This window comes from Planococcus citri, chromosome 4 (genome assembly GCF_950023065.1).
Source record: "Planococcus citri chromosome 4, ihPlaCitr1.1, whole genome shotgun sequence".
NCBI classification, from domain to species: Eukaryota; Metazoa; Arthropoda; class Insecta; order Hemiptera; family Pseudococcidae; genus Planococcus; species Planococcus citri.
Window position 1 is genome coordinate 1,748,497 of NC_088680.1, and position 27,930 is coordinate 1,776,426.

A 27,930-nucleotide genomic window follows, 5' to 3' on the forward strand; every position below is an offset into this window, starting at 1 on the left:
TAGGTCCAGATAGTAAGCTACGTTCAATACATGGACGTAGGTATACTAGGTACTTTATGTCGATATGGTGTATGTGTATGTATTTGTGAACCTGTGCAGTGTGCACTTTTAATGCATTTTTCACGGTGACAAATCGAGATCGTAAAAATGTCTCGACTTACAACCACAAAGCTATAGCCGACTATTGGGCTATATTGTAGCTCTCGTAGCCTATTATGAGTAAGAGTGTAATGATGCGTGTGCGTTGAAAAATACAATCGTGTACTCGTATCTCACCGCGTTCGGATGCCATCGTCGTCGTATCCTCGATGACCGAGCTTAAAGATATAGGTAGCGATAATTCATAAATTCAATACAGTAATGCGAAACTGACCGGACGAGTTTTTTAAAAGTCGATACAATTGTCGCGAATATCGAGTATCGACCTGGGTGACCGACCAGAGACGGATTCAACACGCGGTAAAAAAAAAAAGGCAGTAAAAGGGTGGGCCCTTACTGAAAATTACCAAAAAAAAAAAAAGCCAGTGTTTGCGCGAGAAACGTGCAAAAGTATCAAAAATTTTTTTAAAATACTGCAAAAATACCTCCCAAAAAAGTAATAATCATTTAAAATTCCAAAAAAAAAAGTTGAGAAATTTCAGTAAAATCAACTCAAAATGAACGAAAAAGTGTAAGAAAATGGGCTGAAACGATGTGGAAACCCCCTACCCTACCTCCCCAAAAAACCATTTAAATCATTGAAAATTACAACAACAAAAAATTGGGAAATTTCAGTAAAATTAACTCAAAATGAACGAAAAAGTAGGGATAGAAAATGCGCTGAAACAATGTGGAAACCCCCCTCTCCTCCACCCCTCCAAAACATTTAAGTCATTAAAAATTACCAATCAAAAAAAAAATGAAATTTCAGTATTTGCCAAAGAAATAGCCCAGTCAAAATGCAATTTGACCCAAACATTATTGCGATCAAAGTTTTTTTTGGTGAATATTGTCTAGGGTGGTATGCTGAACAACATACTAAAAGTCCCCGCCCCTACCCCACGAGCAACCCCCCCCCCCACAGTGGATCAAAGCCCCCTTTTTCAGCCAGTTATATTTTAGCTTGATAGGGGTTGGCAGCAAGTAAATCGAATTTTGAGGTTACAACAGCTTCGATTTCTAATCGATAGGTATTGTTCATTTTTGGTATGAAATTGAGAGTTCTTGAGCGAAAAATAAGAAAGAATTGTCGCTTTTGGAGTTTGTACGTTGTATAATATGTACCAATTGAAAATCGGATATTAAAGTTTTATGTGATAGACTCGGATTCGGTTTGTTCTTTCTTCGCTCGTGTAATTTTGTCTCGTATGTGTGCGAATTTTCATTTTTTTTTTAAATTCTGAGAGATGTTCGGAGGGAGAGGGGGATACATCAGGAAGTCATTTTTTCGAAGAAAAACGCTATGATCTCGGCTCTCCTTTTGCAATTCATAATACGTGGTATTATTATAGTATCTGTGTGAGTAATTAGGTACAAGTACTCGAGTTTATCGTATTCCAATTAATTTTAAAGATAAGCGACGAGCTGACGTCTGAATATTTTTTTACGGTAAAAAAATTATCAACAGATACGATCCTCACCCACCCACCATTACCAAAACATTACAGCTGTGCAACTTCATCTGAATATCCAATGAATCACCGCGAATTTGTAATAGGTATTATCGAGGAAAAAAATTCGTAAGTACATTACCTACGTACCTACGTCATTACCATCTCCCCTTCGAAGAAACTAAAAATCGGTATTTTTTATTTAATTCGTCGAAACCAAGCACTCAGTCGAGTATGTTTAAAATTTGGTACGAATTTTCCAAATGTATCGCGGTATGAGCTTTAGTATCTCATGAGAATTGCGCTGCCAGTTAAAGACGTTAGCTGATGTTTACAAATTATGTTTTTCGTACCCCTTATTTCATCCAAACCGCAGGCCCTTCTTCCGGGACGCGATACGACGCGACGTTGATTTCGGTTTAAATTGTATAATATTATACGCTAGTAGGTACCTAGTACCTACCTAATATCAATTTTCAACGTAGGTACTCAGCCCCAGCGATTGTCGTCGTCGTTGTCGTATGAAAGTGGTTGTTTGTTTTATTCAATTACAAACGAAAACTTTTTCCATTTGCTCGAGTTGTTCATTATTTTCTTATTTTCATTTTTTTTTTTTTTACCTGTTTTATTGGTGTTGTTGTTGATTTTGGTGAGGGAAAAAATTTGTGTCACGATGTTGGAAAGTTGAGACAGATGTTGAATTGTGGGAATGAGAGAGATCTGAATTAAAGAGAGGATTGATGTTTTTGAAAAAAGCTCGCATATAGTCTCGATTTTACAATCAGGGGGCAGGGGGTGTCGCGAATTGCGATTAATTTTAAATAAAAATAAAATATTTCGAGGTTAAATATATTTGGATATATTATATATCTTGTGAGTAAATTTAAATGTTTTTTGGATAATTATTGTTGGCTACTTCAAAATTTTATCTTCCAAATAACACACATGTGCTTTATAGACCTGGAAAAAGCATATGACAGGGTCAATAGAAAAAAACTGTTTGAAGTGCTAAAAGATGAAGAGATAACATATAAAATGCGAAGGGTAATAAACAGCATTTATAAGAACACCAGAATAAGAGCACGAATTGGAAATAAACTCTCAGAACAAGCAGAAATAAACAGGGGAGTTCGCCAGGGATGCCCACTGTCTTGTGTTTTATTCAACATGTACATGGATCACATGGTGAAAGAATGGCAGAAAATGAAGCCAAAAGGAATCAAGACGGACAGAAGGCAGGAAATATCAACAGTACTTTTCGCAGATGATCAAGCAGTACTAGCCGAAACAGAAAATGACCTACAGAGATCAATGTACAATCTAACAAAGACACCAGAAAAATATGATATGAGAATATCATCAGAGAAAACAAAAACAATGGCCTTCATACCAGGGAGAAGTAGATGTTGGTGGAAAGATTGCAAAGTTCCTGAGAGTCACAGGACTGATAAATAGGACCCTGAGAAGTGGTAAGGTGCGAAAAGAAACAAGATTGAAGGTGTACAATACCCTAGCAATACCAATGATGACGTATGGAAGCGAGGTTTGGGCACTGAAGAAATCTGATAAAAGAAGAATAACGGCAGCTGAGATGAAATTCATGAGGAGAACGGCAGGGGTGACTCTCAGAGACAGAGTCCCATCTGAGAAAATAACAGCAGATCTCTGAGTGATGCCAGTCATGAAAAAGATAAAAAAGTATAGGAAAGATTGGAGAAATCATGTCAAAAGAATGGAGGAAACAAGATCACCAAAACAGGTCCTCCAATATACACCAACAGGGAAAAGAAGCAGAGGGAGACCAAGGAGGAAACTCACTGATACCTCAGGTTCATCCTCAACAGGTTCCACACCACAGCAGACAGGCCAATAGGCCTACCGCTTATAAGGAAACGACGACGACGAAATTGATAAAATTATTGTTTTTATTCCACTGTAAATATTGAAATGAGAAACATCATTCTCAAATTATAATTTATTGAATTAGTAATGAATTTTATTTCAGATTTGCTAATAATATATTTTTCCTATGTCATGGACATTTTCAAAACTCAAAAACGTTTAGTTATGATCGCAAATTCCCAAAACTTTTACCGAGAGACCATGATTTTGTAAAAAAATTGATTATGAATATTCACGTTAAACACATTCACGTTAATCACTTCCACGTGGGAGTCTCTCATATTTTATCGATAATTTGTCATGAATATTGGATCGAAAATGGTAGACAAGCTGTCATGAAAGTGTTGAACGAATGTGTTAATTGCAGATGAGTCAACATGTGGTCAGTTTATCATTCCTGATGCCTGATGTTCCTCCTTTTCATACCAAACTAGTCTCAAAAAGTCAAAATGTTATTCCTTTTACTTATGTTGGTGTCGATTACTTTGGTCCTTTATATGTGACCCGCTCTGACAAAATCGACCATTTTGATGGAAAAAAGTGTCCAAAATAATGACGTTTAAAATGAGTTTTAAGGGCTAAAAGATCAGATTTTAGAGAAAAAAACATTTTTTGAAATTTAGTCGAAATGGTCGATTTTGTCAGAGCAGGTCACATAAATATGTGATGTTGTGGAAATGTAAAGAAATTCTTTGTTGTTATTTTCACCTGTTTAACTGTCCGAGCTATTCATCTGGAACTTGTCAAAAGTATGAAAGCTACAGATTTCTTAATTGTATTTCGTCGTTTTATTGCGGAGAGAAACATGCCAAAAAGATCATTTCTGATAACGCCGCACAATTTAAAAAACTTAAATCTTTCATCGATCATGTCTGGAGATAAAATTTAAGAAAGAACAACAAATTTGTTTCCTTCCTACTCGAAAATGATATTAAATGGAAGTTCATTCCCAAAAATGCTCTCTGGATGGGAGGTGTTTACAAGCGTTTGATTCTGTTAGTGAAGAAATGTATAAAAAAATCAGTTTCTGGCATGATTAATTTTGAAAACTTGAGAACAACGTTAAAAGAAATCAAAAATGTATTAAACTCAAGGCCGCTCACATATGTTTCTGGTGATCTCGAAGATGTCATCACTCCAGCTCATTTTATTTGTAATCCAAGTCATATTCAGTCAGCAACGAATTGGGTGTTGTTAACACGAGATCCGAATTAGCTAACCTTTGGAATTCATCTAAAAGGGTTTTACAATCATTTTGGTCTATTTGGTATAAAGATTACTTAATCCAATTTATGTAAAAAGGACAATTCTATACAAAGAAACAGTGTTTGACAAGTACCTACCAAGTGTTGGAGAACCCCTGTATTAATAGAAGAGGATGTTTTGAGAGGAACATAGAGATTAGGTGTAGTTGATCAGCTTCATATTAGTAGTGACAGAAATATTCATTCAGCAAACGTTAAAGTCAAAACGGGTATATTAACTAGACCCATTAAAAAATTGTACCCTTTAGAACTTAATTTTAATTAAAGTAAATTTTAAAGTAAAATATTTAGAAGACAAAAAATGAAGGGAGATGACAGTCGATTTTGATATCAACTTCTCACTCGTCATTTATCGACATTGGTGTCAACAAATGTCATGTCAACAAGTGACCGATTAGAGATCTTGTCTTTTCCACCTACTTTGGCATCACTTGTGCTACGTGGGATCTTGTAGGTAAATTTAAATGTTTTTTGGATAGTTATTGTTGGCTACTTCAAACTTTTATCTTCTAAATTGATAATTATAATTTATTGAATCAGTAATGAATTTTTATTTCAGATTTGCTAATAATACAATTTTTCTTATGTGATGGAGGGGGGGGGGGAGGGTTAAATGTAATTTTTAACCAAAATTTATTTTAGCCACTAAAATTAGCCAAAACCGTAACTATTTCAAGCAGTTTTTGAAAATTTCATCATTTTTTTGATGGTTTTCTGTGATTTTTTCAACGTCTCAACATCAATATGTGTTGAAAGAAATTTCAACAATTATTTCTAATTCTCGCTCAATCCTGTTGAATTTTACAAAATTAAGTATAATCATTTTTTAGTGATATCGAGTGATTTTGAATTCATATTTTTTTGATTTTTTTTTTTATACCTCGTTTTAATATGGTTTCATTTTTTTCTAGTATCTATTTTTGGCGAATTTTACCCAAAATTTCATTAATTTTCAGTAATAATTTCAATCATTCAATGCTCTATTTTTTTGCCAAATTTTACAGATTTTCAACATTTTTTCATATACGAGTAATTTGGGAAAATTTCATCACTTTTTGGTGATTTTTTATGATTTTTGAATTTTCCTAATGGAGGAATATTAATTACGAAGGAAAATCGTAACCGATATTTTTATGCACAGAACCGTAACCGGTAAGTATTTTTTTTTTCATTTCGGTCAACATCCCGGGTGGGGGGGAGGGGACGGCGGAGTCTGAAAATATCCAGTACCTACGTTGATATTTTCGCATTTAGAAGACAAATGAACTTTGTAACGTTGAATTTTGAGTAAATAGGTACCTAGCTCGTCTTTTTCAACGCAATCGACCTGGAAAAAATGTATTCTCGAATTCACCCTCCCCTCCCGCCTCCTTATTCCACGACTTCTTCCCGGTGATTTTCATCGTCGAAGTTGTTTCTCGTCGAAAAGTTTTTGCAGAGTGTATAAAAAATTCATTCGGAAGCTTAACGTCGTCGCGCTCATCACGACGACGAAAGTTGGAGTCCTTTCGAGTTTGGGAGTTGAGCTCCAGCGGAGGGGACGAGGATAGAGGGGATTTGCGAAACGATCGAATTTCAAGAAGAAGAGGGAAAAAAGCCAAAAGGAAAGCTTACCTCGTCTCGGTGTGATCTGTTTGAACGAAATGCTCCAACATTTGTATTTTGAACATTCCTCGTAGGTGATTATAGCTTTACATCGTTGTAATATTCTTGAGAGACGACTCGACACTGCGCAAATTTACTAATAGTACGGTCGTTTATGAATGAAATTCGACCCAACGTATTACTACTCGCGATCAATATAAAAATCTCTGCGTGTAAAATAAATAAACAAACAAACACGCCGCAGGACGTTGTTATTTAGGCAGAAAGGAAAACATCACCATCGTTTACACATCATCGCGACCATGTACACTAATTTACTATTTATCATTGCACATCACCACACACACACACACATACACTAGCACAATAATTCGCGGATTGATCCGAAGGGGCGAAAAAATTGTAAATAAAAATGAAAATTGATTCAAAAAATGGTAAAAATAGACGACAAAACGAATTTCTCGCGAAGATAAGAGCTTTTCGTGATAAATAACACTGTGTACTTAAATTATACATAAATTACTCGCGCATATAGACGATCGAAAATACTCTAAAAAATGATAAGAAATTTGCAATAGCGCGATCACGAGAAGGCGATATATGTACGCGCGTGTTCGTATCGGTTGATACGTACAGTGACCACTTAATGATAACACGATAAACGCCAAACGTGCTGCTGGCGTAGGCCGCGGTCGACACGAAACTGGCACAATGGGAATGGATTCATTATGTGTGGCGTGTACTCGTCGTACTCACTGGTATTGGTACTCACTCCACTGCCCTGCCACTCTTCTCACTCGTCACCGTCAATATCACGTACACGTACGCCATGTACTCGTACTCGTACGTAGGTCGCTAGGTAAAAGGGTATAGAGGATGGTGGAATTGTGGATGCTGCATCAACTCGTAGTTTGTTGTAGTATAGGTCGCGAAATGCTAGTGCTGGAGATCTTCGTGGCTTGCCCAACAGCTACTGACCAGACCTTTCGGCGTATGTTGTTGTAGAAGTCTATCTCCATTCTGTTGTGGAGCAGTCATTGTAGCACTGGATTGAACCCTGATGGCTATTGCAGAAGCCAAAAGGGTTGAGATGAGAAAGAGGTGCAAAAAAAGCACAATTTCAGTGAAATTTTGTTTGGATTATTAATCGAGGAAAACGGAATGCTCAAAAGGCACCGATGAATTGGAATTTTGAGCGAGTAAATTTGAAAAAATGGGCAATTTTATCGAAATATCGCTCGAAGCTACGAAAACGTGCCCAATTCAACTGAAAAAAAATGCTCAAACGATAAAAAAATTGAAAATTTAAAACAATTTTGAGTTCGAAGTCTGGTCATATGTACCTATTATTGAACAGATGTCAAACGATCTATATCAAAAAATGTGTTGAAATTCCGCTGGAAATTCGAATCTTTCAACGAAAATATATTCGGTAAGATTTAAAAGAATTTTGAGCTAAAAATTGATCTTCGATTATTCGGATTTTTGAAATCAAAATCGGTTAAAATATCAGCATAAATTTTGAAGATTTTGACGAATATGTTTTTTGTGCAATTTTAAAGAAATTTGAGACCAAAATTTAATCAATTTTTCAATTAGTTCAACTCAAATTAGGTATCATCTTTTGTAAAGTGCAACATGCCCTGCATTTCTGAAGAATTTTTCGTATGAAAACTTCTAAAAATCAGTCAAAAATTATTGTAGGCAGCATATTTTTTTAAAATGCTTCAAAAAAGGTTTCAATGAGATTTTTGATTTTCTAGAAAAATTTGAGCACAATTTTGACGAGTCTCATGACACTTATTTGATGTAACTGTGGACTCGAAATTCTCCAAAAATGCGCCAGAAACGGTTCTGTCCCAATATTTGAATTTTTCGCAAAATTTTAACCTGTTTTAATTCGTCGCATGACACGGTTTCAGAAATCTCGAAAATCATAACCCAATTTTGGGCTCAAAATTCTCCAGAAATGCTCAAGAAACATTTTCGTCTCAACATTTGAATTTTCTGCCAAATTTTAACCTATTTTGATAGGTCGCATGACCCTGTTTCAAAAATTTCAAAAATCATAATCTAACTCTTGGCTCAAAATTCATCAAAAATGCTCGAGAAACATTTTCGTCTCAATATTTGAATTTTCTGCCAGATTTTAACCAATTTTGATTGGTCGCATGATACTGTACGTTTCAAAAATCTCAAAAATCATGACCCAATTCTCGGATGAAAATTTTTCCAAAATGGTCAAAAAAAATGTTTCCATCGCTATTTGTATTCATACGTAGGTATGTATTTCTCGCTAAATTTCAGGTCGTTTTGATGAGTCGCAAAGTGACTTTTGAATAATTTTACGACGGTTCATTTTTAATCAGAATTTGGGAGAGGGTGTGACTCAAGATTTCCACTTAGCTCTATTGCTCGAGCCAATTTTTGTAAAATTTGCTTAAATGGATGTGGATTTGTGTTTTGGAAATTTTTTTTTCTAAAATATTTTACATTAGGTAAGGTATTTGTTGCAAAAAATCGAAAATCATCGGATTAAAAAAAAATGTGTCTCCAAACATTCAAATGTTTTGTCTCGCTTTCTGTCAAAATCGTAAAAAGGATGCTTTTCGTAAAAATTTTCAAAACATCTTGTTTCCTTTCAAAAATTGCTAAAAATTATCATCTTTTGTCAAAATTTTCAAAAAAATTTTTCTTCTCTAGAATTGCTAAAATTGTTTGTCTCTTTTTGGCAAAAAAATTCAAAAAATTCTCATTTTTTGTCAAAAATTACCTATAAATTTCGTTTGACTACAAAAAATTTTGAGAAAATCCTGCTTTTTGGTAAAAATTGGAAAAATTTTCGTGTTTCACCGGAATCGGAGATGAATTCATTTGAAATTTCGAAAAGTTGTCATTTTTCTTCCATGAATTACCAATGTTTCATTTTTCTGCTAGATAGTTTCATTATCTTGTCAAAACTCGCTAAAAAGTGTTAAGATCAGTCTTTAGTTTTGTGCCAAAAATTCCAAAAAGTTTGACTTTTCTTCCAAAATTCCCACCAAAAAGTTGAGACTAAAAGTTTTCGTTTTTTTTTTTTTACAGTTCAGTTGAACGTCTTTTTGTAATTTTTTCTGTATTAAAATGTTTTGGGCACATTTCATGAGTTTTTTGGTTACTTTTCTGGACTTTTTTGGACTTTTTTGGACTTTTTTTTTTGGAAAAAATTGAGTACAAGCCAAAGACCTGCGTTTTACTAAAATTGTGCAAGTTTCTATCGAGTTTCATGTCTAAATTTGAATTAAAATCGAGAAATTCTGGGTTTTTCAGTAATTTTTTTTCTCTCTTTTTTTGGAAATGCTCAAAATGAAATAAAAATTTGTTCCAATCAATTGGAATTTTGCAAAAAATCATTTTGGAAATACTCGATTGAATTGGTTTTTTAAATTTTCAGTGAATTTTGAGAGTTGATGAGGGCGTTGAAGGGCCGAATCAAAAAAATACACATTCTCTCAAAAACTTCATCTCATAAACCAAATTTTACGTGATTTTTCTCAATTTGCAGGAAATACTCTCTAAAAATTGTATTAAAACGATAGTGCCTTACAATATTTTATCCATTTTTTTTTCACATTTTGACCAAAAATTTGGGTCTTATTGCCCCCTCCCCACCCCTATTAGTTTTGCGAATCCCATCACAAAAAGTTCATAATATTGTAAGTATCATAAAAATCTAAGAATACTTTCTGTATTTTTTTTTCGAATTTTCAAATCATACCTCTGAAATTTTGCAAGATTTTGAAAATCGGGCTTTCAAAAAAAAACTCGACTTTGAACGTTTTTGAAATTTTGACATTTTTTTAAAAAACTATATTCTCAATTATTTTCACACGTCGCAAACAAATTATCTCCAAGTTGCAACAGTGTCGAGTAATTGGACTCCAAATTTGGGAGTTATGACGACAATTGTCATGTTTCTGAAAAAAACCTCGTCCTTTTTGCCTCAGGGGTGAATGTGGGGGGGGGTCGAGGATCTTACGATAGCAATTCGACTTTTTTTCTGATGAGAGGAATTTAGGAAAAAATATTGAGCTAAATTAGAGTACCTGAATCCAGAACCGAGCTGATTTGACTTGGAATGACCCTAAAAAGTAGGCTGTTCAGTTACTTTACTCACTTGCGAGAATTTCTGAAAAAATTAAACGAACCAATAAAATAAAGAATGAATCAAAAAAAATTACTCCAGTTGATTGGAATTTCGAGTACCTATAAATCATCATTTTGAAAACGTGCAATCAAATTGAATTATTGCCCAAATCAACAGAGAAAAAAAGTGCTCAAATTCAAACGAACCAAGACAAAAACTATACCATTTCGGAACCAGAATCAATCAAAATTCGCCCAACAACCTGATTGTGAGATAATATCCTACATAAATAACCATCGATGAAAGTGCGAAACGCACCATTGATCATCACGTGTAATGTCAGCGACATGTTTTCGCCATTCAACAACTACTAACTGGCTCATCGATGACCGAAATCTAGACGGCTAGGTGTAGGAAGGTATAGTATAGGAAGTGAGGAGGAACTAACAATAAGTAGTCTTCATGGTGAGTGACGCGATGGCGATGGCAATAGTGTCAGCAATTATTATTGCGACGGCGATGGTGATTTTCTTTCATAGGCTTATAGGTAAGGTATAAGCTTGAAATTTACAACGCTCCGCTTTTCAGCGACGATGCGATGACGGAAAATGCCTAATTGCCTATCTATTATTTATGACGCTCTCTGCTAAAGCATTAGTTACTGTTGTGCTGCGTATAACGGTAGCCATTCAAGTCCATTTACAATTACAACACTTGAATTGGATATACCATTATATTCGTACCTACTATACCTAGCATACGATATCTGCGTGATACTAGTAGGTACAGGTACCACCATTACGATACAATTTGAACACTACGCACATCTACTCGTACTATATAGGCCTACTCTCTGCACACACTACCAAAATTGTAGATATTTACCTATACATAGTCGTAAATTTTACTCGTAAATACCGTTAACATCGACTCACAATCACGTAAGTATACAGTTTATAATCAATTTTATTCGGTTCACGCTCTTATAGGTAGCTTTTCTTTTCATGGAAGAAGAAAATAAAGTACAGCGGACACGTTTGAAAATATTATATCCAAACAGCTGATGTGCTGATAAAATATACGTAGCAACGTTCGTAATCTATCACGTATCGAGTAATTCGATAAAATTACCATTACCATCGCGGAAAAGAGGAAAAAATTCTAAATAATCGCACAGTTCCTGTTTAGTCGGAAAAATTTGAACGATTGGGAATGCCCTCGTGTCAGATGTGACATTGATAAAATTTCTACCATAGGTACCAATATTTAAAATTATTCAACATTTTTGTTTCCAACCTCCCCTTCCAAAATTTGTTCGAACCCCATCTGGAAGGTCTGGAGTAAAAAACTGAGATTTCAGTCCCTCCTCCTCACCCCCTCCCCCTCGATACATCACTTCGTCAAGCCTTTAGATCTGGATTAAATAAGTTACTTATATGTATACATTGGAAACAAGTCGATGACGATGAAACTACCGATGATAAAATCATTCAATTCTCGGATTAAGTTAATGAATAAATGAAGGGGTCCGGTATTCGTACCTTGCAACTTGAAATGCAACGATTCAATAATTTATTGTAGAATTACTCACCTAAGCAGACATACAGACAGATCATACATACAGATGGACAAAATTACACGCAACGAGAGACGAAAAAAAAATCGCCAGCTGCAACGAGAGGATTAACGCCAAAATCCGCCCCCCTTGATAAGCGGTCGCTGACTCTCGCGAATCCTGACTTGTCGCCGAATGAAAATCGCATCGTGTTATGCCGCATATGTAATTAATTGGCAGCTGCGATACACCTTGTGGGAAGGTGTTTATAGGTGTAAATTCACTCTACCGTACGAAAAAAAATCCCTAACCAATTGTCATACAGCACTGCATCGTCGAAAGATGACACGATAATGAGTCGGTGTCGATTTAGACATATTGAGAAACCGCAGAAGATAATAATTGTAGGTAATTTTACGTAGAGTAAGTGGGGGCAAGAGTACGTAGCGGGGTAAGAGTCCGATTTTGAATTTCTCATATTTGGCTACACTGAAAAATTTCAATTTTTTTAGTCACATGTACCTTTAGCAAAATTTAGTCACCCTACAAAAATTGGCAACCCTGCGACGTGTTTAAGTAGTGAAAATATCAGTTTATATTTTTCACTGTTCTCCACTGTAATTTTTACGTCTTCATATTTAGCATTGTTGGATAGGTATTAGGAAATTGATGAATATTTTTAGACTAGGGAGAGTAGCGAGTGTTGTAGGTATAAAAGGATTCACATATTGGATTATTGGGATGGGTATTTAGGATAAAAGGAAACCTACCTATCAACATAAAATTAAGCTCTATCGAAAATAATGATAATATGATTCGAATTAACAAGCAAGAAACCAAAAGAGAGGGGAGATTTACACATTATTTACAAAATAGGCAGAGCCTATCAAAACGACAATCATGTTTCGGACTTGTCCTAATTATATAATTCGAATTGTAATTAGCTAAGAATTACGTACATTTCAACCTCAAGGGAGAAAATAGATGGTACTGTCTTAATAGATCTACTCCGAGATCATCTCATTTCATTAATTAGGTCCTATTAAGTCTTTAACTAGACTATCTAATTGAATCTAACCACTAAACCATTACCTTGGATATTTCGTACTCAGATTTTAACGGAGCCATTTACCTTGGCTATCTCTAAACCTAACTATGAAATAAGACCTATATTCTGACCGGAACTGGCATGGGATCAAGTCCCAGCCATGCCGGTGTACTCGAAAATATGACTTACTCCATTAGATCCAATACTCGAATCAATCAGAAAAACATGTTCCTTTGAGCAAATTAACTTTCACGACACGAATATTAGATCATTGAAAATAGTTTAATTAATCATTCGAATTAGAAACAATTTACATTGCAATTTGAATAATAAAAGATAAAAAAACGGTCGAACATATATCACACGTTCTTACTATTACATCGAATAAAAACATACTGCCGCTAGGTAGGTAAGTACCTAGCGTCATAAACTTTTCCATTTCCCACTCTAGATTTATTCTCTGAAGTAAGCTCTTCGAATTCATGTAATAAGTACAGTCTATCCCATGATAGCAAGGGGTACTTATACTACATAAACTCTCCCCCCGACAAGGAAGAAATCGCCGAGTAGGAAAAGGAAAAGCTAGACTACACAAGTAAGAAACAGAAATACAATAATTTTTCTACTGATATGATAAATCGAATGACAAATGAAAAATCTAATAAACTATTTTACAAAACCTTCATAAGGAAAAATTATTCAATGATCAGATTTTTAAACAAAAACAAAACAAAACAAATCGAACTAAACACCAATAACAATAATTCGAATAAAAAAGAAAAAAGAAAAATAAAATATTTACAGAGTCATATCCGGGTAGATTTAGTCGCAATCGATAAACAGTACACAAAATTCACAATTTTCACGAGGAACACGTACAAAATACACGAGAAGAAGAAATACAAAAATCGAATTAAAAGTCGATATAATCCTCGTCATAACGGCAACCTTTGATCTTCTCGATGCAATAATTCTGAACAGGTTCGAATTCAGCCTTGATGTCATCAGGAGTCGCTTCCCGTAACGTTCGCATTAATCCCCTAATTCGAATTTCTGGGACTTTTTCTTTACAACGAATTGATCGCAACCTTCGATTCTCCTCAGGACCCATGATCGACATATCCAATTTATCTGGGTCAAATCGATTAATGTGCGGAATCAATTGTCTTCCGAGAATTATCGTTCCTAACCTTGGATCACGTCCTCTGGATACAGGGAAATCGGCGACGTAACAATTGAACAAATGTTCTTCTTCGACATGCCATCTGATATTAGGGGTTAATCGAATCGGAACGGTAGTACGTTTGTGAGAAAGCACTCGAACAAAATCTTTCCACGGTACGTATGTGGCGCGTGGATGTTGTAACTCGGTGAATTGAAAATCGACAAAAGGTGTTAAATTGTCGACGGCGTCTTGGCTGATTAACGAAACTGGCAACGTCGCATCAAATATTATTTCCAATTCCTGGCCACGTACATTACCGAGTATGGTGAGAAGATGATTCACCTCCAGGTTCCTGTCTTCGTAGCTCCATCTCGGGAAATCGACGTACTCGTGAGGAAAAATTTCTTCAGAAACCGTTTTCCGCACAAAGTTCAAGTGGTTCCTCCAGCATAAAGCTTCAACTCGGGTACGAGGCCACTCAAACGTCTGTCTACGCACATGACGTGGAAAAATCGGTACCACAATATGGTAATTAACGGTGGTCCCTCTATTGAGGCCATTCCAGAGACGTAAGTAGAGTGAAGAAAAATCTGGACCGTTCCATTCGAATGCCATAAGTATATAATTTCTCGGATAAAAAGGCGGAACGTATGTCTGGAATCTCTGCTCTGGGATTTTGTTCGAATCGATAAGATCACGAGCGAAGTTTTGTTTGCCATCGATTTCGGCGTAGTTGAACCGTGGAAAAGTTACTCGAAGATAAGCACGATCGTTGGGAGGGATGACTGGAATTGCTGCAGGAATCACCGCTGGAACATTCGAATTACTAGATCTATCAGTGACTACATTTTCAACATCATTCGAATCGACAGGCTTCTTGTTATCAGATGAATTCTCGGATTTATCATTGCATTTTTCATTTTCAGCATCTGTAGACGGCGGTCGAACGAAGATGTGATCACTTGAAGATGCAATCGCTGGAGGTACCAAATATGAAGTTGAAGGTGCGCTATCCGAATTCGCCTTTAATTGGGCCAACATGCTTTCAAGTGTGAAAGGTAGCGGTTCGTCGGTCGTGATTAATCGATGAGATGGTAGTTCACCTTCGGCAAAGTGAAATGTTACTGATTTCGGTGGCTTCGGTAACACTTCGGGCTCATGACGTTTGGCTTCTGGCAAACTTTCATCTGGGCTTTTCAGCTCAGATTTCTTAGAATCACATCTGGTAAGGTTGACAGATAATTCACGTCTCGTTGAATTGATTATTCGAACATCATTTTCGGAAAGAGTAACGTTGAGATCGTGGAATGTCTTATTTAATTGCTCGGAGTTTGATTCGAACACATCGTCATCGTCACCATCAGTCGTATCAAAAACATTATCAGAGTTCTCTTCGGCGGACTGAGCAGTAGCTGCGACGTTATCGTTTGCTGGAATTCGAATAGGAGCGATGACTTCTTCAGCATTTTCAACATGAACGGCGGGAATTACGTACGGTGGCAGATTCAAATCGTCGACGGAGAAGGCTCTTCGTATATTTATCGAAAGATTCGGACGAGCGAGAGGAGGCGGAGGTACCCAAAGCGAGGTGATTGAGTCAACTAAGAACGATCGTAAATTGATGATTTCAACCGCAACGGAAGACACCTGTTCAGATAGCTTCGGAGCCGGATCGGGTATGACGCAGCGCTTGAAACCTTTTATCAGATCAGCAGCCAAGACGGTTAAGAGATACTCTCTGATATACAGCTCGATTCGTTGAAATTCGCTCTCTCTGTAATACTCTGCCAGTTCAGGATGAAGATTGAGACGATCGATATAGCGGCGAATGGTTGTTTTAATCGGACAGGTGACCTCTTGGAAAACAATCAATAATGTCCGCTGCTGTTTTCCACGTACGTACATTACTCGTAGATCAAGGTCATCTGCTGTGCAAGTATGAGCAGCGATGTTCTGCATTTGTTGATTCTTTAGAGGATGCACGTGTCCCTCGAGACAACTCGCGTACATGTTATTCTGTGAACAAATTAAAATACCATTTTTCATAGATTAGAATAATTCTACGAGACTTTTTTATTCGAATACAAACTATTTTATAACGCTAAAATATAATTAAAAAAGAGAGAGGGAGAAAAGAAGACTAAGACAAGACGAGACTTAAGACACTACTCTATAGGAGGCGTTTCTGGATCATCAGTTGCCTTGTCGTATTTTTTCAGATGTCTAATGTTCTCACGAATGATGTAGCCGGGTCTATTTTCGTCTTCCAACTCGTAAACGTTGATCCAAGGTTTACTGACTATTTTATAAGGACCTTTCCACTGATGAGACAGTTTAGCGGCGACACCTTTTTCTTTCGAAGATTGGACTCGGTTTTTTACGAAGACACGATCCCCTTCTTTTAATCGAACTGGAGGATGAACTTTGCTAAAATATTCTCTTCTTTTCTCGATTTCTTTACGTTGATTATCGAATATCTTCTGATGGAGATTTTCAGGTAATTTCCGTTTCTTTACAATTTCAACGAGTGGATCAGGAACGAGTCTACCTTTAACTGCTTCATAGGGAATACATCCAGTCACAGCACTCTCAGTGTAATTGAGTTTTCGCTCAATATCAGGAATAATACGACACCATGCTTTCTGCTTATCACTGAGGTATTTTCGAATACTTGAACCTAATGTGCTCATTATACGTTCGGCAGGATTCGAATTTGGCGTATAACGCGATGTATAACGTATTTGAACATTCTTTTTGAGCCAATATTTTCTCCATAGTTTTGAAGAAAATTGCGGTCCATTATCGCTCAAAATGATCTTTGGGCAACCAAATTCAGCCATCCATTTTTCCATTCGATCAATGATATTCGTAGAAGTCACGACTTTCATTGGGTAAAGTCTAACGTATTTAGTGAAATGATCCTCTATTACGAATACATGGTCAACACCAGCTGTACTAGATGGAATTGGGCCAAAATTATCCAGGCAAAGAATATGATTAAAGTTGTCAGATGTTATCGACTGAATTGGACCATACATTCTTGACGTAGTTCGCATTGATACCTGGCAAGATATACAACCATTAACGTATTGTTGCACTTGTGACGTCAGTCCAGGCCAATCAAAATGCCTACGAATAATTCGAATTAATTTCGTGATTCCAACGTGCCCATAGTCATAATGGTAATGGTTAATGATATCAAGTTGAAGATTACTTGGAATGAAAATTCTCCATTCTTGGTCATTTTGATTTTGGAAAACAATCAACTTTAAATTATCATCAATTCGAACTCGTTCTGGTGCTTTTGCGATCCAATTTTGAACTGCTGTATCATTATTTTGAATCGAACGAAGTCTTCGAAATTCAGTATACAAACACTTCGGTGTTACATAATCGAATAGAAATATGGTGAAATTCTTATCGTTTTCAGTGATGTTAAATGAATAGCGAGACAAAAAATCTGCGATCGAATTCTCAGCTCCAGCAATATGACGAATATTGATACGAAAATTATCCAGGTAAAGTAACCACTTTATAATTCTATTCGGAAGTAATTGATTTTTCTTCAAATAGGTGACTGCTATGTTGTCAGTATACAAGTTCACCTCATTTCCAGCGAGCAAATAATAATTTTTAGCCAATAGATGTACAACGGCTAATAATTCTAGTTCCATCACAGAGTAGGATTTTTCGTATCCTTTTAAGACTCTGGAAGTAAAAGCTATCGGCATCATAAGATCTTTCCCATTCTTTCTATTCGGTTGCATAACAACACCTCCAATTGCCTTCGTAGACGCATCAGTATACACGTAGAAGGGCTTGGAAAAGTCAGGGTAAGTGAGAAGGGTTTCATTGGCTAATTCTTGTTTCAATAAATTGAAACATTGGATGTTCTCTTCAGTCCAAATGAAAACACCTTTTTTAGCAATCATCGCATATAAAGGCTCACACAGCAGGCTGATTCTCGGCATATATTCTCGGTAGTACTGAAACATACCGAGAAACTGCTGGAGGCACTTTACATCTTTGGGAAGCTCAAAATTCAATATCGGTTCTATCTTTTCCGGATCTACCTGTACGCCTTCGTCAGAAAAGATCATTCCCAAATATTTTATTTTTCTTCGACACCACTGTGTCTTACGGAGATTTAAAGTCATTCCCGCAGCTTTGACTTTTTCGAGAAAGATTCGAATATGCTCAAGATGCTCCTCTATTGTCTTCGAATAGATAATTACATCGTCTACGTAAACTCCTGTGAAATCTTCACATCCGCGGAGTACCAATCTCAAAGCGTAGACAAATGCTGCAAGGGAATCCTCCGTACCAAAACCAACTACTGTCATGACTAATGGAATGCCATCGACAGTAAATGATAAAACGCATTGTTGGTCATCGACTACTTTTATTTGCATAAAACCATTGTTGAAATCGAATATCGTAAAGTAGTTCGCGTCTTTGAACTTCATACGCATATGGTTTATGTTCGGAGGTTCTGTAGAATGACGATAGATAAATTCATTCAATGGACGACCATCAAGACAGATTCGAACTTTACCACCTCCTTTGTCAACGTATACTAATCCTAATTTATAAGGAGACTGTCTTTCAACTACCTTTCCCTCTTCTTTCCACTTTCGGATGATTTCGTGGACTCCATCTTCATATCGATGTGGAATAGGCCTGGTTTTACACCAAACTTTATGAGGAGGGGGAAGTTTATTTCCCACAAAGGCAAACCTATGCTCGTAACAATTACATAGACCTATCCTGTTTTCAAATGGCTCATAATTGTTATATAGGTGCTTACGCAACGTACCTTTGTGTTTTTGAGATAATTCCGTGCCTTCGACAGCTTCTTCGATTTTGTAACGAAGCTCAGTTTCGATGACATACTCAGGATTCTCGCTAATCGAAAATATTTCTTCTGGTTTGATGAAGTTGATGAAATGAACCTCTTTTAACGGCTGTTGTTTAGGATCAGGTTTTAATTCGAAATTGACTGGAACTTTTTCAGCTTCTTGATACGGAATCGTAAACGTTCGATTTTTACCGGAAGTATTGGCAGGATCAGTTAATTCGATATAATTTTTCGCCGTAAAGATGACCATTTCGAATGCTCGCATTAGGTTGCGACCGATGATAAGCTGAGCGTTGAGGTCTTTAACAATGAATACTTGAATGTTATAGACGCTCTTATTTGGCTTTTGAGTAGGAAAGCTGATTGATAAATATGCCATTTTATTTATCTTAGGATGTGATTTTGTAGCAGCCAATGTAAACTTCTGGCCCATCCCTTCAGCTTTCACTTCGCTTTTCTTGTATTCTGGATATTCTGCTAAAATACGCTCGTAAGCGTTTTCGTTCATTAGAACGTGCGAACACCCGTTATCAATCAGAGCATCGATCTCAATTTTGCCAAATTGAACTTTGATTTTAGGTGAAATGTCTTTATTCGAATACTCAATATCGACTGGTTGTAATACGTCGATGATGCTGTCATTCAAATTGAATACTACTGGAGCATCTGTACGTCCATAAAGATGATCGAGATTTTCATCTTTCGGTTGTGGCTTTGTAGATTCGAATATGTTGATATGGCAAAACTTCTTCATAAAGCTACACATTTCGTATTGTAGTTTATTTAATTCGAATATTTTCCAACCTGCCAAATCTGCTTTAGCGGTCTTCGGATTAACGCCACCTTGATATAATTCTCGTTTTATATCGTACAAGATATTTCCTTCAGCCACGTATTTAAACCATCGCTTTTCATTTGGAATTAGTTCGTAACGTTTTACAAATGGAGAAAACGCGTTCCAAAACAGGCATTTATCTTGCTTGCCTGCTGTAAAGTAAATCGTTTTATTTACTTCTTCGAGAGTTTCCCAATATTCTACTGTTGGAACAGCAAAGTTAGTCGGAGCGATCAAAGCGAGAACAATGTGCTTGAGTTGGTAATTATCACGTAATCGCATTATCAATTTTTCCAATTCCATTTGGAAAATCGAACTATCAAGCTTCTTGAATGTTGATTCTTGCAATCCTAGATGGATAATTGCATGTTCGACGCCGGCCGGAATATCGAAGGTGTGTTCATCGAATAACTGATTGACTTTTTTAGCAGTTAAATTGTCACCAACTAATTTGTAATTTTCCAAATTACAAGCGGGTTTCTTATCATATTGACGCAAGAAACGGAACATGACGTTGCTACCGATGTAAAGTATTCCATCACAAAACAAATAAACTGGTTCTTTCTGTTTTGGAATTTCTGGAATGACTGGTGGTACAATCGGTGCATTTTTGGTATTTACAATGGAAGCATTCGGTAAAGTGAACTTTTTGGTCGGCTTAACTCGAGTGAAGGTACTACTGCGACCTTTGGTAGCACCTTTCAGTAGTTTAAATCATTGGGATCAAATTCGCAATCGAAAGCTTCACCTTCAGGTTCTGGTTCATGTTCTTTCGGCTTCACGTAATCGACTAATTGATGATTTTGATCGATGATGTAAATTTGAGCATTAGGTTCATTTTCTACTTCCTTTATGCTCTCGATTTTCTTCAATTGGTATTTGCCATCTTTTGAACTGACGTATTTGAGCAGCTGACCCTTTTTAAACTTTTCAAAAGGATTCGGCTTATTCGAAGATGGCTTTGGTGGCTCTTTATTCGAACTGGAACCACTGGAGGATTTACTGGAACTTGAACCATCTTTATTCGAATATGATTTCTTCTCTTTGTCAAGCATAGGTTTCGTGACTTGATGGTAATACGAAGATGCGTCAATATTCTTTTCTTTAGAAGTACCGGAGAATTCAAGTTTCGTAATTTTTTCAATTAAATCTTCAATAGAGTCGGTAGGTGAACACTCTTTGAAAACTTCTCGATATTTCATTCCGATTTTATTGTCTTCCAATAAAACTTCAGATACGTATTTTGCTTCTACAGAAGAATTCCAATGTAAACGGCGCAACCAGAAGGTGGCATAATCGACAGCACTCTGTTGAGGTTTTTTGACACTCTCATTGAAACATTTTAATTCATTAGAATGCTCACGAACATTCGAATACATTTTAATCAATTTGATCGCATTCTCATGCCATGGAGTATCTACTTTCATTTGTTTCTTGAAATTCAATAAATCTGGAGAATCGAGAAAATGATCGAATCCAATATTGTATTCTTGGTTGGTTTTAACTAGTTGACGAATCTCGTTTTCGAATTCTACGATGAATTCTTCGACACAACGATGGTCTTTTCCAGCTGTCCAAGATTTCAAACGAGCATTTTGAAGAATTGTCTTGGTAGCTTTGTTGTGATTCGAATTATCGACGCTGGAAAATACAACTGGTGAAATTTTCAATAACGATCTAGTACCGGGAATACCGAAAGAAAGCTCTTCACTATCAGCTGCTAAATTATAGTTGCGTTTCGGTATTATCAAACAAGTAGGTTGAGGAACAAAGTCTTGATTTCGACCTCCACCTCCACCACCACGTCCACCTTGTTGTTGAGGTTGTGGAACGTAGATAGAGAATTGTTTAGCAACTTCTTCGGCAAAAGTGCTATTATTAACAGCCAATATATCACATAATTGTTTGGCAGAGACACCTCCGGTTCCAGTTGACGTTCCTGGAACTGGATCATTCTGGAGAGATTCTCGAGTATTCAATCTCTCGCGAAGAGACCTCTCAGTCGCTTGCAAATCAGCGTACTTAGCTCTCAACTCCTCGAGTTCAGCTTGCATGACTTCGTCGAATACTTCAGCAATTTCTTCAACAGGTATTTCTTCGCGAACTTCGTGATAATCACTGTCGTTAGAATCGTACGTCTTTTTTGTACGAGGTCGAAACGTTGGTTTTGTTTCTCTATAGAAACCAGGCGGATGTGAAATCGCACGTAAATGTGGGCCAACTGGAGAGAAAAGTTTAGCTCTTCTACGATGACGAGACTGACGCTTACTCTTCTTTTCTTCAGTTGATAATAATTCAAATTTATTTGTAATCGAAGTTGGAGATGCAGAAGCAATCGATGATGATGATGAATTCGACAAACTGCGAGATTTTCTGGACTTTTTAGGTAATTCGAATTCGTCGTCGGAGAAATTGGATCGAGTTTCGTTAAACTGGTCTCGAATACCGCGAAGTTCTCGTTCAATTGAATCGTCAGCTTCGGTTATCGTTTGAACAGAATCGTCGCTTTCTTCGTTATTCGAAATTTCGAGATTAATATCACTACTATTTATCGTAAAGTTGATGATAGCTGGATCGAATGATCGAATGTCTACAATCGAATCGTCGATATCAGCAACGTTGAATTCTTCTTCACTATTCACTGTATACAAATCGAATTAATGGAGACTCAAGCACACCAATGGCTTGTTCCGGTCAGAATATTCCTAACTAACTAAATCCCTAACTGAACCTAGTTCCCTAACTATTCGAATCCTTAGGTAATGGTTTTACATTCGAATTCTACTCTAACATTAACACAAACTAACCTAACAGCTCAAAAATACCTGACGTGCATGAAACAAATCTAAAAGGAAACAAATACTCACGTCAGGCGCCAGGTTATTCTCATAACCAATTTTGGCACGTAAAATACTTTTGAGCTTACACAAATACACACAAAAGAAAAATACAACACATATCTAGACAAAATTCCAAAATCTTTACCTCAATCGAAGTCATAGTAAATATCAATACGAAAACAAGCGATTCCAAAAGGTAAACAAAGATAACGTATTCGGCTGGATCTGATGAGATACCGAAATCGAACAATAACACGAATAAATCGCACTTAACTCCACAAAATCCTTTACGTTAATCAATTACTCATTAATTACACGATCGCATCATTCATTCGAATTAAAAATCGCAAAAAACAAAGCATAAATAGATGAAAAATTACGCGACGCAAAATCAACGATGTTCATCGAATGAAAGTAGAAAGAATACTCAAAGAGCTTGTATCAAAACACTGCGATCGTTTGGAAATAGACAATAGAGATAAGCATTACAAAATGGCGACTCGACATCACAATAACAATACCTAGAAAAATATCCTACGATTCTTGGAATTTAGTCGACGCGAGTGTCGATTTTTCTACACGTAATTTTTTTATTTGATTTTCTGATGATTTTATTATAAAAACACATACTAATACTAAGGCATATTTCAAACACTCGGGTGTTCGAACATATGCGGGAGAGGGGAAAATAATTTAGCGGCCTTTATTACTCAAACCCTGCCTTGCCATAGCAATACAACGTACTTGAACGTAAATCTAGTTGTAACATGTTTTATTTCTAATGCTATGCAATTCTGGTACTTTGTAGCAGCTGAAGAGTAATCGTTATCTCGTTCGTTTCTCGTTGCATTCGATGGTCTGGTACTTTTCTGTTACATTTTTATCGCGTTAGAAGGCTAGTACAATTATGCACGAGTTAAAACATTCTCTCTCACACGCAAATACCCCTAGGAAGATAGGTACCTACCAATTCAGTACCTACCTATCCGAGACTGACCGAACTTTCCTATAGGCGAGAGAATGGCACATTGCGATAACGAGATAAAACTAATCTAGGCCTATTTGTTATTCGAATCCTATTTTCATGTTAAAATTTGAACCACATGTCCGAATGGAATTTTGACACGAAAAGATCGAAAATTAATAATTTTAATTAGGTAATTAAACCTTCTTACACACACTAAGCCCTAGCCCCACGTTGGGCGCCATTTTAATTTTATGTTGGATAGGTATTAGGAAATTGATGAATATTTTTAGACTAGGGAGAGTAGCGAGTGTTGTAGGTATAAAAGGATTCACATATTGGATTATTGGGATGGGTATTTAGGATAAAAGGAAACCTACCTATCAACATAAAATTAAGCTCTATCGAAAATAATGATAATATGATTCGAATTAACAAGCAAGAAACCAAAAGAGAGGGGAGATTTACACATTATTTACAAAATAGGCAGAGCCTATCAAAACGACAATCATGTTTCGGACTTGTCCTAATTATATAATTCGAATTGTAATTAGCTAAGAATTACGTACATTTCAACCTCAAGGGAGAAAATAGATGGTACTGTCTTAATAGATCTACTCCGAGATCATCTCATTTCATTAATTAGGTCCTATTAAGTCTTTAACTAGACTATCTAATTGAATCTAACCACTAAACCATTACCTTGGATATTTCGTACTCAGATTTTAACGGAGCCATTTACCTTGGCTATCTCTAAACCTAACTATGAAATAAGACCTATATTCTGACCGGAACTGGCATGGGATCAAGTCCCAGCCATGCCGGTGTACTCGAAAATATGACTTACTCCATTAGATCCAATACTCGAATCAATCAGAAAAACATGTTCCTTTGAGCAAATTAACTTTCACGACACGAATATTAGATCATTGAAAATAGTTTAATTAATCATTCGAATTAGAAACAATTTACATTGCAATTTGAATAATAAAAGATAAAAAAACGGTCGAACATATATCACACGTTCTTACTATTACATCGAATAAAAACATACTGCCGCTAGGTAGGTAAGTACCTAGCGTCATAAACTTTTCCATTTCCCACTCTAGATTTATTCTCTGACGTAAGCTCTTCGAATTCATGTAATAAGTACAGTCTATCCCATGATAGCAAGGGGTACTTATACTACAGCATGTCAAGCTGCGATAAGTGATTTTTGAAACTATTTGAATGATCATTTGTCAAGACCATGAGTTGAGGTACCCTTTTCAATCGTTGAAATAATAAATACCTTTATAAATATTTGAATAATATGTAAAAACAATAAAAACACATGGTTGGGGCAAGAATCCTACAATATTTATCACTACATTTTACTGATAAGATCTCAATTTTGGATAATAATTTATTGTTTTTTATTTTATTTTTAGGGATTATGTTAGAAAAATGGATCAAAAGATCATGCCGGAGAGCGTATTAAAAATGTTGAGAATCGAAATCCTGATATTTATTATGTAGGACTCTTACCCCACCCGGTGGGGTAAGAGTCCTATTTTGACACTTCGTCTTTAAACGTTAATAACTCCAAATGCTGACGACTTTTTTTTTTTTTTCAATAAAAACTTGTAGCTAAAGGTTCCCAGATTGTATAAATATACTTACCCTTCCCCTAGACAAATTTGCAGCCGAATAATAGCGTTTCAAACACTAAGTACGGATTCTTGCCCCCACCTACTCTAATATTGTTTGCAGGAGCTTTCGAATTCCTGTAACGAGGGAACCTCTTGAGGTGTCACATCGCGCACTGCGATTTGAACGGGATCGCGATTTTTGGAGAGAGCATAGTCCAAAACCCCCAAAACCAAATTTTCAGCTGTCCAAGTTCATTTTTCGATTTTTAGCGAATTTTTGAAACTTCAAAATTGACTGTTTTTGGCGATTTATACTTTTTTTTAAAAAGTACGTACTTGATCAATAAAAATGGTCAAAATAAGTCTCAAAACTAATATTAATTACCCAAATCCAAATTTCGCCATTTCCAGCCATTCTGGAGCCTCCAGCGCGATTTTTCAATTTCTCCAGAATTTTGAATTTTGCTCCAGAAGGCGTGAATATGAAGTTGAACAGCTAAAAATCGAGTTGTTATATTATACTCGACCCGTTTAACGAGTTTATCCGCATTTGAGCCGATTTTGAGAGTGATGCCTCAAAAGTGGCTTTTGACCAGTTTTTTTCAAAATTGAAAAATCAAAAAAATCAAAAGTTTCCCATTTGTGTGGAAATTTTTGAAATTCACTCGAATCGCTGTATTTTGTCCAAAACTTATCCCCCAAATCCAAATTTCGCAATTTCCAGCCATTCTGAAGCCTCCAGCGCGATTTTTCAATTTCTCCAGAATTTTGAATTTGCTCCAGAAGGCGTGAATATGCAGTTGGGCAGCTAAAAATCGAGTTGTGTATTATACTCGAACTGTTTAACGAGTTCATCTACATTTGAGCCGATTTTAGGAGTGACACATCAAGAGTGGTTTTTTGAGGAGTCACTCTCGCTCCAAAACGGCTGGAAATGGTAGAATTTGTGCTCCGGGGGTTAGTTCTTGAAAAAATACAGCGATTCGCGCAAATTTCAAAAATTTCCTCACAAACGGTTATCTTTTGATTTTTTGGATTTTTCAACTTTGAAAAAATCTGGTCAAAAAACCACTCTTGATTGGCTCAAATGTAGATAGACTCGTTAAAGATGTCGAGTGTAATATACAACTTGATTTTTAGCTGCCCAACTGCATATTCACGCCTTCTGGAGCAAATTCAAAATTCTGGAGAAATTGAAAAATCGCGCTGGAGGCTCCAGAATGGCTGGAAATTGTGAAATTTGGATGAGGGGGGGGGGTAGTTTTGGACAAAATACAGCGATTCGCGTGAATTTCGAAAATTTCCACACAAACGGGAATCTTTTGATTTTTTTAGATTTTTTAATTTTTAAAAAAGCTGGTCAAAAAGCCACTTTTGAGGCGTCACTCTCAAAATCGGCTCAAATGTGGATAAACTCGTTAAACGGGTCTAGTATAATAATTATACAACTCGATTTTTAGCGGTCCAACTTCATATTCACGCCTTCTGGAGCAAATTCAAAATTCTGGAGAAATTGAAAAATCGCGCTGGAGGCTCCAGAATGGCTAGAAATGGTGAAATTTGGATTTGGGTAATTAATATTAGTTTTGGGACTTATTTTGACCATTTTTATATTGGTCAAGTACGTACTTTTTAAAAAAAAGTATAAATCGCCAAAAACAGTCAATTTTGAAGTTTCAAAAATTCTCCAAAAATCGAAAAATGAACTTGGGCAGCTGAAAATTTGGTTTTGGGGTTTTAGAACATGCTCTCTCCAAAAATCGCGGTCCCGTTCAAATCGGAGTGAGACACCTCAAGAGGTTCCCTTGTAAGCTCAAAGTTTGTCGAAAAAGCTAGCATGGTCCACGGTTATACGAAGCTTTTACCTATAAAAAATTATAAACGATCGAAATGAATTTATTGAGGGGTCTTATTCGTGAATGGAATTTCATTGTGTATCCTGTTTACTTCGATGTACGTACGAGTAAATCAATGTGAAATTATCCCAACATAGTACAATTAATTTCCTATTTTCCTCGCTTTATTTGATAGAATCGTAATAGAGCATATAAGTAGATAAACACTCCATTAACCTTATCCTAATGTGTTATATCATATCTAAACAGGTAAGCATGAATAATTGAATAGTTAGGTCACGTGCACTTCACTCTCGTATTATTCACAGGATGCAGGATGAGAGCATACGTAGACGTATACGTATTACGTATGGAAATACATACGATGAGGTAGACTATACGTATACGTAATTTTCTACGTTGAAATTGGAAAGCTCTCGCCGATACCCGCACATTACCTACTGTATGTGCCTACACATTTTCAATTTATCAACTAATTACGTTCGTATCCGGTACCCGTATTTTTTTTCCAGCGTCCCATAGCCGAGGCAAAAAAATTGACGTAACTCGACTGTCCCTATAGTTCGAGTGATGATTTAGATTTTTAGAATATTACTTACGTAATTGCGTCGGATATTCTGAAAAATACCAGCATGCTTTGTGGAAGCAGTGTAACGAAGACAAATTTTTTGGATGATTTTCAAAAACTAAG

General features: G+C 36.2%; 2 protein-coding genes across 5 annotated transcripts in view; both read right to left on the reverse strand.

Annotated features, from left to right (window-relative positions):
* RapGAP1 (Rap GTPase activating protein 1) overlaps positions 1-27,930 on the reverse strand; it is a 264,659-nt gene that overhangs the window by 182,023 nt on the left and 54,706 nt on the right. The window contains exon 1 of one of the 4 annotated variants that reach the window (XM_065361099.1): positions 6,371-7,060. The exons of 2 other annotated variants lie outside the window; for them this stretch is intronic. In XM_065361099.1, coding sequence (XP_065217171.1) covers positions 6,371-6,426 — 56 coding nt within the window. In that variant the 5' untranslated portion in view covers positions 6,427-7,060. Of the gene's footprint in view, positions 1-6,370; positions 7,061-27,930 lie in introns of those variants that run through there. One more of the 4 variants, XM_065361103.1, reaches the window with a different exon arrangement.
* Positions 13,354-24,938, reverse strand: LOC135842334 (uncharacterized). Its single transcript, XM_065359742.1, has 2 exons — positions 22,934-24,938; positions 13,354-16,271 (listed from the first exon to the last, which is right to left on the reverse strand). Exons 1-2 carry the CDS (start codon positions 22,946-22,948, stop codon positions 14,004-14,006), a joined length of 2,283 nt encoding a protein of 760 aa, XP_065215814.1. The 5' UTR covers positions 22,949-24,938; the 3' UTR covers positions 13,354-14,003.